Source organism: Parasteatoda tepidariorum, chromosome 8 (genome assembly GCF_043381705.1).
Source record: "Parasteatoda tepidariorum isolate YZ-2023 chromosome 8, CAS_Ptep_4.0, whole genome shotgun sequence".
NCBI classification, from domain to species: domain Eukaryota; kingdom Metazoa; phylum Arthropoda; class Arachnida; order Araneae; family Theridiidae; genus Parasteatoda; species Parasteatoda tepidariorum.
The window spans coordinates 46,703,738-46,716,495 of NC_092211.1; the positions used below are offsets into that span (position 1 = coordinate 46,703,738).

Genomic DNA, 12,758 nt, shown 5'->3' on the forward strand with positions numbered 1-12,758 from the left:
ATTGTCGATATCTACTCTCCCCTCATTGGTGACTTTCGGACGTGATGTGAACATGCCTACCTTGACAGAAACTCCCCCTTCGATGGATGGTCTATACTAAACAGTTAACTTACTACTTGTGACAGCAACATTATCCACCTTGCGCCGTTGTTACTCAGTCTCGATCACACACAACATATGCAATTGACTGCTAGAGGTAGCAACACACAAGCGACCACGACCGTGAACTTAATGCAGCTCTCATAATCAGCACTCAAAAAGACGGTGATCTTAATACAACTCTCCTGGCTTTTCACAAAACAGCAATGAATCAACTAGTGGTATCCATTCATCGAATTCTATCACAGATATAAATCTGATGGGGGAGTACTGTAGTGTATCTACCTCTACAAAAATATAATTCAAATTCACTAGTATATAAGACATGTTAACTTAATTCTATAGTGGGGTATCTTTTCATAGATGAAGGTTGAAGTTGTCGATAACACTCTCCCCACACCCTATAAATTTTTTTCCATTAAAATATTTATGTATTTTTTTACACTTTTATTGTGATTATAATAATTTTTTTTGTTAGAATTTATAATTTCTCTCCCCCTCCCCTGATATTTACGTATATATATATATATATATTTAATACTTCCAACAAATTTTAAATTTTGTTGTATTCTTTACCATACAGTAGAATGGTTTATTAATTCTACTTAATACATAATTGAGTTTGATAATCATAGTTGAAGACGAACTTTTAAACTTTTAATTACATTTACTAACTTTACTGAAATGTGAACTATAATTCCAAATCTCATTTTCTCCGAAAATGAAACTTTAACTTATTTAAAATATTCCAAAAGAATTTTATCACCCTGGAAAGAATTCTTTTACCATGCCGCTAAAGTCCATTATCAAAATCGTTCCTTAGAATATGGCTGCCGTTATTCGAAAGATTTCATCATTCGCACTTATGAAGACATCAAGATTGCACATCAAAGTTCGCACATTAGTCTTCCCCTTTTCCAACCCATCATCTGCCTAAGAGTAATGCGCAGAACATGGAACCGTTTTGTGGTTCAAAATCCGAAACCTCTTATCTTCAGGCCATTTTATTCTGAAAGCTTTCAGAATTTTCGACCGCCCCATTTCTGTTCACCCTCCATCAATTCCTTTCTAAATTAAGCGAGTGGTTTAATTACTGACATTGTATTACTGATGTAACCCTATGATAGGTGAAATTTTCAAAACATGACTTTTGAGAGTTGTGTTTTATCAGTCTTATCATCTGGGAATCAGCAAAAGTTTTGCAATGAAAACTAACTTTGAATAACTTAAAAATGTAATAGAAATGGCTGAGTAACTATTATTTTTATTTAAAAACCAGCTAAAAATATTTTTAAAATAAATTAAAAATAACTGCTGTTTTCAGATAATTAAAAAATATTATTATCTGATTACTAGCTGCATACAAAAAATCCTTGTTTCAGATATTGTATGTTAACAAACCTTATGTGTGGAAAGGAAATCAAAAGCTATATTGAAAATTAATGAGTCTTGACAATGTTTAGAAATTCTTTATTTCTTTCATACTATTTTTAAATGAAATACTTATTTTACGAGTAAACAGGTATTAAACTATATTACATCTGAAAAATAAAATTTATTTGATTTATATGACCGATGTTGAACAGCCGACCAAATTCTGATTTTACGATTTTTAATGTTCAACTCCCTACCCTTGTAATTTTGAGCCCGACCAAAAAGACAAAGTAACTCCTTTATCACGCATTGAGACAAACTGTCTTTAGTGGTGAACTTTTTGATTGAACCAACTAGCATTGAATTCGGCTCGCATTCGTTAGATGGAGATGAAAACCACGAAAGCCACCCATGGTTAGACCGAAGGAAGGGGGATTTCAACCCATTATCAGTCTACCATAGGGAATACGTTCTGTGAGTACTGTTGTCAGTGCGAGCCAGGAGCAGAATTTGTATCAATTGGAAATTACTTGGATTTAAAACTAGGATCCCAATAGGAAGCGAATGCTCAGTCCCATCAGCCACTTAGGCCTTGAAATGGACTTTTAATAGTATTTTCAAGCTTTTTATAAAACCCTGAGCCTGACTTTTTTGTCATTAATTTTTGTTCAGTTAGCTCTCAAAACATGCTGCGATGCCGTTATTATGATTTTCATTTATAATTTCAAAAATACCTCTTATTTTTTCTGCAATCATGTTAACTGGAATTCCGGAATGAGCTAAATTATGACTGTAGGGATAGTTCTGTAAACATATAATTATTATTTAAAGCATTAAAATTTAAAGCTAGCTTCTGAAACTTTTTATTTCCTATTAACATTTTAAATATATATTTGCAAACAATTTCATAACTACACACTTAGGAAAATTTGTTCTGCCCTGAATCGTATTGACTGTACCTTGAGCTACATTGTGGTTCTAACTTGTTGTTACTTTAATTAAGGTCTCGTTTCCGTTCGGCACAGTAAACATTTCTGGATCAAATTACGGTATAAATTTACGGCAGTTCTATGGCCTTATTCATAAAATCAATCTTCCCCTGTGAAATATAACAAAGTGATTACTACAGTTATATTTATTTAATTACAGTTATTCAGTGATTTAACAATGATTAATACAGTGAAAATTCGGTATAACAGTTTTTTTTTGTTCCTGAGCATGTTCATGTGAAAATGAAGTTTAAGGAAACCGGCAAACGGTATTACGGATATTCTTGTAAAACAGATATTCTAGTTCACGGTAAAAAGTACCATCACCCAGGGTGCTGGTACTTTTTAACGTGATTTGATCCGGAATATTTCGTAGTTTGTGAGCTGTAGTATTGTGTCATCATAGTTACAGTCCTCATGTTACAGCTAATTTGAACCATATTATTGATGTAGCAAGCTAAAAAAATTATAAACGTTATTTATAAACTCAAAGTAGTATTTAACAAGAAAAATGGTAATTAGTTGTATATAATAATTTTGAAATGATTACTTGTTTTAATGTTTAGAAAAATGTAGGAAATCTTATATTTTTAATGCTCAGTAAACTCTTCTAGGCTAAATAAATTGAAAAGTAAATTAAAAATATTTACTAATATTAAGTAGAAAGTTTAATATTTTCCAAAGGAAACATTGGGGCTATTCTTTTCAGCGAAAAATATCAAAACAAAACGAAGAAGAAGAAGAAGTTTTAAACAAGAAGTCATGTAATATTAAAATCGCTTAGATATTCGATAAAAAAAACCTCAATAATAATCATGCTTAAGTTAATCAATTTTCTGCTGAAATACGTTAGATTTATTCTACCTTTAAAGTTTACTAAAATTAATTTCAATAAATATTACTTTTTTATTTTCTAAATGACCTTACCCAAAACGTGAAGCGAATGTAAAATAGAAAAAATTTAAGGTCTAAATGGAGATGAGGCTGGAAAATGACCCTGGATTAATTTTTAAAATTATGAATTGTAGTTTGCAAAATTTAAACTAGAACTTATTTCGTTAAGCTGTAATAAAAACTGAAATATAAAAAATAAGGAAAACTCAAGAATATATAAAAAAAATTCTTACTTAAATATATTCTTTCCAAAAAATATTTTAGTTATGCTAGCGTTCATAAATGAGTCTTTAATAAATGTAAGCATCATAGAAAAAAAAATATTTTCATGTGAAAACGTAATCTGTATATGATAAACCTGCTTTCAAATTCATTATTTTCATCAAAATAAGACGAGGCATATTGCAAGAGTTTTCCTTCAAATTGATTATAATTGGGACTAAGTCTTTCAAAAGAACAAAGACTTAGTGCTACCTCATCATTTTGAGCTGCATAAAGGTTTTTTTCTTCTTTTTCTCGTATCATTCTCTTCCTTCCGTTTTCTCTTTTTTCCACCAAAATAATGCGCCAAAGAAAATACTTTATCAAAAGGATTTAGAAGAAGCAAATGCAATTTATAACGTTCTTCTATGTTATGTACCGACCAATCCGCTTCATAGTAAGATGTCTTGATTTGTTTCGAAAGCAAATCAAATAAAATAAGAATAAAAAACTTATTTGTCTCTCTAATTAGGGACTCTTTTTAATTGCTCTGTTCGCTGCTGTTATTTGAGAAATAGAACTGAGAAAACTGAGAAATCCGGGCTTAATTGCGTTTCTTTGCATTTAAACTTGCTTCCTTAATTAGATGTTTTTGTCTGCAAACATTAGAATGGAATTGGTGCGCAAGTTTTGGGATTGTGGGAAATTTCTCGAACAATCGAGTCGGTCTTATTTACTTCCTATAAGGTTTTATTATGAACAAAAGACCTTGTTGCTGCTTTTGAGATTTTTTGAAATAAATTCCTTTAATCAAATGAGGAAAATAAACAAAGAAATATGAAAGAAAAAAACTGTCTGCGTGTTTTTTATACACGTACGTATTAGGTTTTAGTGTGAAGCTTTCTAATTAGATAAACGTTAATATTATGATAATAAATTTCTTTCATTTTGCATTGTAATTAAGAAATAAGAAAAACAGGTTTTAATTTTGATGCAATAGAGATTTATTAATATCGGTATGGCAAGGAAGAAAGTATTAGAAAGGTAAAATACTTGATTATTAAAAATTCTGTTTTTTTCTTCATAATATTTATGAAGAAAAATATAATCGATTTATGATGAAAAAATTTAAAAATTTTTTAATTGATTTTTTAAATCGAGTTAGAATTAGCATTGAAAACGTTACAATAAAAACCATTTATTTAAGAAAACAAGAAATTTGGTTGGTCCTTCTGAAACTTTCACTGAAACTACAGAGCAGTGTTTCGAATAATTTGAAATAACTTTAGGTTTCAGAAATGAAATTTGTTTGAATTTTCGTTTTTTCCTTCTTTTTTTCAGAGACCAAAAAATTTTAGAACAAAATATCATTTATTACTTGTTTAGTAATTTTAAAAAAATATTTTATTGTCAATTACAATTGAAATTCGAGGCCATTACTTTATCCATCATCGAAAAAATTGAGAATAATTGCATCAACGCCAGTTCTGTTCATTGTGAAAGAAAAAAATGCTTGAGGCTAAGATTCTAGTTTCTATTTCATTAAAGAATATATATATATATACCACGAAAGCCACCCATGGNAACAAGTAAAGAAATCAAATTGAGTATAAGAAACTGTCTTAATGTTTTAGATATGAAACAGTCACGGGAAATATATATTGTTTCTCAAAATTAGACTCATCCTGAATTAGTATTCTTTACACAAGTGTTTTGAAATTCAGATGTATTTGGGAGATTTGGAAGAAAAAGAATTTACGAAACGTGATTGGTGAATTAAATAAAAAACAAGAACAGGAAGCATACATTTATCACCAGCTTACCCTTCTCTTCATATTTGTTTTGCGTAAAATGCATTTATTTAAATTTTCCTTCGCAGGGAAAGTGTTTGTTTTTTAATACAATAATGTTTAATATTTTGGAAAACACGCGCTTCTCTGATACATTGTTACTTCAATTTTTGTTTACTGACACTGTATATTAAGAATTATTTAGAATTATTTAAAGTAAATTTGTATATAGTTCGAAAGAATCATAGAGCATAAAATTTACTAAGCCATGATCAATGCAACAGTTTCTTTACAAAATGTCTTAAAAAGCATGAGTAAATATGTAGTTTTCTTTTTATTAAAAGGCCAAGATTTTTAAAAGTCATTGCAATTTACAATATTGGGCCAACTAAAGTTAGTTTAAAAAATAGTATAAAATTGAATGTAATCAAATTTCAAGCCTAATCTAAATATGATATTAAATTATAAGGCCATATTTAAGGAAAATGAAATGATACATTAAATACTATAACTTAAAAAAGTGTTTTCGAAAATTTAAATTAGAGGGGTAAAGAGTAAATTTTAGAGTAAGAATTATTTTAAAAAAAATATCTAAAACTATCTCCCTTCTTTAATTCGATTAATTTTTACTTAAGCAATATGCTTTCAGTTTTCAATATTTAGATTGCTTCTAGCATGACAATCACTCAAATCACTGATGTACATCCATTAAAAAGTAATTACACACTTTTCAGTGACAATGACTTCTAATTTGTAAGAAAATATTAACGTAGGAAATATACTGATAATCTTCAACGGGATAAACTCTCATAACTTAGCTCAACCTTCATATTCGATTATTATTATCAATGAGCAGTTGCTTTGAAAAATAAACCGATTATTCATACTGATCGTAACATATGCATAAAAAATGTAATTTACTTTAGAAATCAGAATAATTATGATATTTCTATGGTAAATGAATATATACAATTCTTTACGATGATTAAATTGTAACAATTTTCCCTTTTTTACCAGTGGTCAAGCAGCCTTACAAAATTCAAGTATTTGATGAATATACAGTGAGTGGAAACACAGCTGTGATGAGATGTAGTATCCCAAGCTTCATGAAAGACTATGTTATTGTTACTTCATGGGTACGCGATGATTCAAGAACAATTGTTGCATCACCTGATAAAGGTAAGATTGATTTTTCTAATGAAACAAACCGATTGTTTGCATAGCATCTAAATTTATATCTATGCTATAAACTTTATTCATTTCAGTTGAAGAATAATTTTTGCTTTTGAAAAGTCCGCTATATTCATATTGTGGATATTTTAATTTATGGTAATATTACTGATGATTTAATGCATTTTAGTGAGGACTGTTTATCTGCTCTGAATTTATAATTATATATTAAATTTATTTATCATATTTTTCAAATTAGGTGGTGCCACCACTTGTCCTCCCCCCCTCACTGCTTCTCATTCATTATTGTTAATTTTTCTCTAAAACGTCAATATATTTCACAGCACAGAATTCCTTATTTTCAAAATATATAAATTTTTATAACTTGATGTAAGAACATTTTCGTACTATGTTAATAGTAATGAAATAGACGATTACCTAGATTTGAAAAGTAATCTTTCGAATCTTTCGTATTTCAAAAAAAAAAAAAAAAAAAAAAAAAAAAAAAAAAAAAAAAAAAACAAGCCTTGGGAAAGCAGATTGTGTGATTCAGTAAGAAGGAATAATGAGAAATCATTTTTCTCATTGGTGAGACTTACTACAATTCAATTAGCAGGCGTTTTTTATAGCTGCTTAAGAATTTTTTACTATTTAAAAATTCAATATGAATGTTAAGCTTTATATCTGGGAGCACTATAATATTTCTCTCTCTGTCTCTCTCTCTCTCAATTTTCTGCAACTTTTGTTTTGAATCAATTCGAACATGAACTAATAAGGAAAAGAAAGATCTTGTGAGGGAAAAATAATTTTTATGCAAAAATTCAACAATTTGAAAATATTTCTTAATAAAAGTAAAAGACAAAAACAAATTTCACAAAAAACACTTAAATTAACCTGAAATTTTTCATAAATTGGAATTTAGAAACAAATATTGCTTTTAGTTCATAAATAAAATGGGTAGCATGCCAAATTTTAGTTCCATACTTGCATTTCAGTGAGCTGCAGATCGAAAAAAATGGTATGTTTTCCCTCAAAGTTCAACAGTTAACGATTTTCAAACTAAATGTCAAATCTTAGCTTCCCCGCACTCCCTGTTCTGTTTTCTTACTTCCCTGTTCTGTTAGTTTGAATTTAATGAGCAATTAAACTTTGAATAATATTATTTTACAAACATTTGAAATTTCCATTATAAAGAATTATTTGCCTTTAGTTCAACTCTGCTCCCATAATTAAGGGATTATTTTATGAACTTGGAAATTTCATTTACTCATATATATATATATATATATANATATATATATATATATATATATATATATTGATTTTCCCGCAGTGGACTGATAGTAAAGACACTGTTTCCAGTAGAACACTAAAGTCAAGCATCGCTAGCTGCGGTCAGTTAGCGGGTGGTTGACCACTTTGATCAGACTATGTAGGAGCCAAGGGTGCGCAGTATCGGTCCTCGTTAAACTTTTCTACAGTAAAGTACTCGAATTCGCGTGCAAGTCGTCGGGATCCTAAAGTGGAATCCTCTGCAGAGGATCGAAATTGTGATGGCACGTCTTCGGATCATCCTCAGGGATGTTTCCCTGACCGTCTCTAATAGCCCACTGTGCGACGTAAATAAAATACCTACCTACATATATATAATTGGAATCCGTGGCACAGCTATTTAAAAATTGACATAATTTGGAAGTGGCGAAACACCAGATTTTTTATATGGAATGAGTATCGGCCCGTTCACTCTTTAAGCAGCGTGAAAAAATGAATTTTAAATTTATACAATTTATTATTTACATTAGTTTAATTATTTTTATGATCTAGAATTGAAGTTTTCCTTAGCAAATATTACTTTTCTTGGAAATAGCGTAACTATGGCAAAATAAATAAAAATGATATTATCTTACTAGGTCAATACACATTTGCGAGTACTTGATATTAATGAAAAACAGATAACAAGTAAAGAAATCAAATTGAGTATAAGAAACTGTCTTAATGTTTTAGATATGAAACAGTCACGGGAAAAAAATAATATTTTGCTGGACGAAACATTAACAAGAATTTAGCTATTCAAAGTTTAAAGTCATAAGATTCGCATTTAACTTATATTTATTTAAATTACGAATCATTTTTGTTTTTTACAAAACTGATTAAAATCTAATTTAGTAAAAAAAAATTATATAACACAATTATGTTATATTTTTTTAATAATGGTTTAATTGGATAATTAATATAATTCATGAATATTAGATTTCTAGACATGGATGTCTAGACATCTGTTTTTCATTATAAATTATGCTTTGAGAATACAATTTTTTTTTTTAAGAATTACGAAAAAGAAATAGTTATGAATCTAATTATAGCTAATAGTTACTCATTAACAGAAATGAAGTATCTTCATTTTTCTTCGAAAATCTAATTTACTTTCTTGAAAATAAATTAAAATGTAATATTTGTACTTTTTATTAAGATGTATTCTCGATTAGTATTTTATTTGATATCTTAATAATAATAATGGCGTAATATGAAATGTTTTATTTTCTATTTCTGATTGCTATAAGAGGCTTCTTTTGATACAAATATAACAAATTAAAGTTACAGACATGTCAAATGAAAATATTGATTGTAACAGGCAACATGTAACAAGCAAAAACACATTTAATATGCTTTAATAATTTAAAAACGTTAATTTGAAAATGTTCAATAGATCATTATGCTTCCGTTTCCTATCCGCCACGTATCTCAACCTCAAATCTAGTTCCAGAATACACCTGCAGTTTTTTGTTCATTTATTTATTAATTTTTGCAATATCAGATAAATATATGAAATGCAGAACAGTAATTGCCAATCTTACAGATCATCAGAACCCGAAGTTTTGATTCGTCCATAGCCGTTTTGACTCGTAGGCAGTAAAATTACTCCAAAAAAATTTCATTTTTCACATTTTTAAAATATGCCAATAAATAAAATTTTTTGGTTTAGCACCACATATACTTGTTAGCACAAAAAGGAAGTTAATATATTCTTTTTATCTTATATTTTCCACATCCATAAAAAATATTATTAGGATAATATAAAATAATAACCAAAGCATTTTCTTACACTTGCAAAATAGCTAAATGATGAGATTCAATAATCAAGTGATCTGCAACTTACGTGTTGGCCTATCGGACCAACAGAAAAAAGCACGTAAGTGAAAGAGGAGCATAAGTGAAAAGCATATTAAAATGCTGAAGCATACCAAAAATTGCAATCAGAGCATGGATAAAAAAATTTCTAAACATTAAAAGTTAATATTTATAATGGCATTTAATATAACTGTTCAAAGAAACGAAATTGTAACAAACCAAATGACATTTTTTTCTGACAAAAAAAAATCCATATTAGGTGATTGTTTTTGTTTTTCCTACGAATTTGAAAAACAGTTTTTTTTCAAATTCATACAAATAAGAAAAGAGAGTTTCAGTAGCTGAAGTAAACTGCAAATAATTACGAATAGTTTCTTGAGCTTCCAACTCTTTCGAATGAACTTTTTCATCATCATCTTCATTATCATCATATACGTCATCATCAGCTATTTTATTAGCGATATTTACCATTCGTCATGACTACGATCGACTTCCCAATCTTCTTCAACTTCGTTGATTTGATCACTGAATTTATTGCCACCAGAAAATAGAAAGCCAGTTTTTTGCAGTAGTTTCGTCTTTCTATCTGATTTCGTAACTTGAAATATCGTCTGCACTTAACTTATTCGAGTCCACCCCCTTAAACCATCATAATTGAGTACTAGAACTTGAAGATTCGATCATTAGATCAAAAGTTAGAAAGGGGGTTCATTTTTGGTGCACTGTACGCCAAATTTGGTAAGGATTGGTTCAGAATTGCAAATTTGCTTATGATACATACTTAAATATGCTTATACGAACATTCTGCTGAATTTCTATAGATAATATATATTTGGACAACAACTTACTATAACAAATTAGATCACTTCAGAAAAAAAATATTTTAAGATTTCGATGTTTAATTGACCATACTCCATGTCTTCCCCTATACTTCTCTCACCATTTGCTTTTCTTATGCAATTATTATTTGACAAAAAGCAATTTTATATGGGATAAATTTCTCAATTTCATAAAACAAGCTTAGATTTGCAATATTCTATTTTCATTCTTATCACAAAATACAATTACCAATTATGTAAATATAAGCATGAGATAAATCACTTTTGTTAAAATATTTTAAAAATTAAATGATTATTATAGAGAATAATTATAAAAATTTGCATTATTGATTGATAATATAAGCATATTATGTTTATTTCATCTAGGTGGAAGATATAGCATTTTCCCAACGGGCGAGCTACATATTAGAAATGCAAATATTGAAGATGGCTTCAAAAGTTATCGATGCGTCACCAGAAATCGTCTTACTGGAGAAGTTGCTCCAAGTTCAGCAGCCGGAAAACTTTTCGTCACAGGTAGATAAATCCAGACTTTATCTTAATTTTAAATTTCAGCATGATTTTATTTATTTAAAAAAAACTCAATTTAATTTACGAGTTTTATTAATCTGAAGATAAATTATTTCACATATCTTTGAAACTCTTTATTCAATTATTCAACTGTTTTATATGTTTATCACCTTACATGATTTTAGCTGCTCTACGCCCGCCATGTTCATGGGCTGTTGCCATGTCTGATGTGTATTTTATGTTTGTACTGTTTTCTGGATTTTGTTTTTGTTTTAATAAACATTTACCCGTATGCCCTAATTATGGGCAGGTCGGGGTAAATTCTTCCATATTCAATTATTTGACAATTAAACAAAAATGGACCTTTTTTGAGTTATAGTAATTTGTTTAACGCGTAGTAAAATGCGAAATTAAATTTTCATTTCGCGCATGCAAAATATTATTTAAATTTCGATGCAAAGAAATAGTTTCTAGCTTGGAAAGTACCATTTTTCAGAATTTGTACATTTGTTACAACTTATTCAGTCAAAAATCACCCATTTAAAATACTTTCCTTATTTAGAAACTGACAAATCTTTCTCTTCCGTAGCTTATCTATTTTCACTGGTACACGTATTTAGCCAGATCATCACCGTAAGAGATTTTTTAGTTTCATTTTTAACTTAGGATATCCATATAATTAGTATTTTATTTTTAACTTAGGATTTTCTGTTTGCCATGGCGTGCCAGCCCCTGAAACTGATTACGCAGTTCATTCGTTATATAAGCTCACAACTTTGATCAAAAACAATATATTTGCCTTTATAACGAGCAGTAGTAAAATTACGTAGAAATTTTTTATCCTGTGTTTTATTTTAGGAACACCGTAAAACAATCCAGGAACATCGCTTGCAGTGTTAATTACCATATAAATTTATCCTGTATATCGAATGTAAATCAGATAAATTCGGATTGAATTTCAGTTTGGCTTTGGAAATTGAGGTAAAATATCATTTAATTGAATTATGTATTTAGAGAAAGATGAAGACTGGGGAAGAATTCTATGGCTTGGAGAATATGTCGATACGAAACTAATATAGTCGTAATAAGGGAAAAATGTGACAATCAAAAGTTTTAATACATACTTTATGGACTAAAAAAATTGACTCGTTGCTGCAATACAATCTTCATCAAGCTAGTAAAACCATAGCTGCGTAATTTTCAACTAAATATGAACTAATTGCAAAACATGTATTACCGTAAACCAATGCATTCTAAGAAAATTGTTACTTGATGAGTATTATAAATTCACGCAGGAAAAATTCTTTATATTGTACAATAATTTTTCCTACGAGAATTTATAATACTCATCAAGTAACCATTTTCTTAGAATACATTGGTTAATTTTTCCTACGTGAATTTATAATACTCATCAAGTAACCATTTTCTTAGAATACATTGGCTAATTTTTCCTAAGTAAATTTATAATACTCATCAAGTAACCATTTTCTTAGAATACATTGGTTAATTTTTCCTACGCGAATTTATAATACTCATCAAGTAACCATTTTCTTAGAATACATTGGTTAATTTTTCCTGCGTGAATTTATAATACTCATCAAGTAACCATTTTCTTAGAATGCATTGGTTAATTTTTCCTGCGTGAATTTATAATACTCATCAAGTAACCATTTTCTTAGAATGCATTGGTTTCTGGTGACATTTCTGGTCAAATTGACATGTGACAATGGTAATGACGCTTTGGTTTGTGATACTTTTTTCAC

General features: G+C 28.9%; 1 protein-coding gene across 2 annotated transcripts in view; it reads left to right on the forward strand.

Moving 5' to 3' along the window:
• The window catches only part of LOC107443056 (cell adhesion molecule Dscam1), a 207,621-nt gene that overhangs the window by 81,143 nt on the left and 113,720 nt on the right, over positions 1-12,758 (forward strand). For both annotated transcript variants that reach the window (XR_001583949.3, XM_016056799.3), the window contains exons 3-4: positions 6,365-6,526; positions 10,852-11,001. Coding sequence is in view for 1 of the 2 variants with exons in the window: in XM_016056799.3 (XP_015912285.1) it covers positions 6,365-6,526; positions 10,852-11,001 (312 nt within the window). In the remaining variant the exon portion in view is untranslated. The remainder of the gene's footprint in view (positions 1-6,364; positions 6,527-10,851; positions 11,002-12,758) is intronic.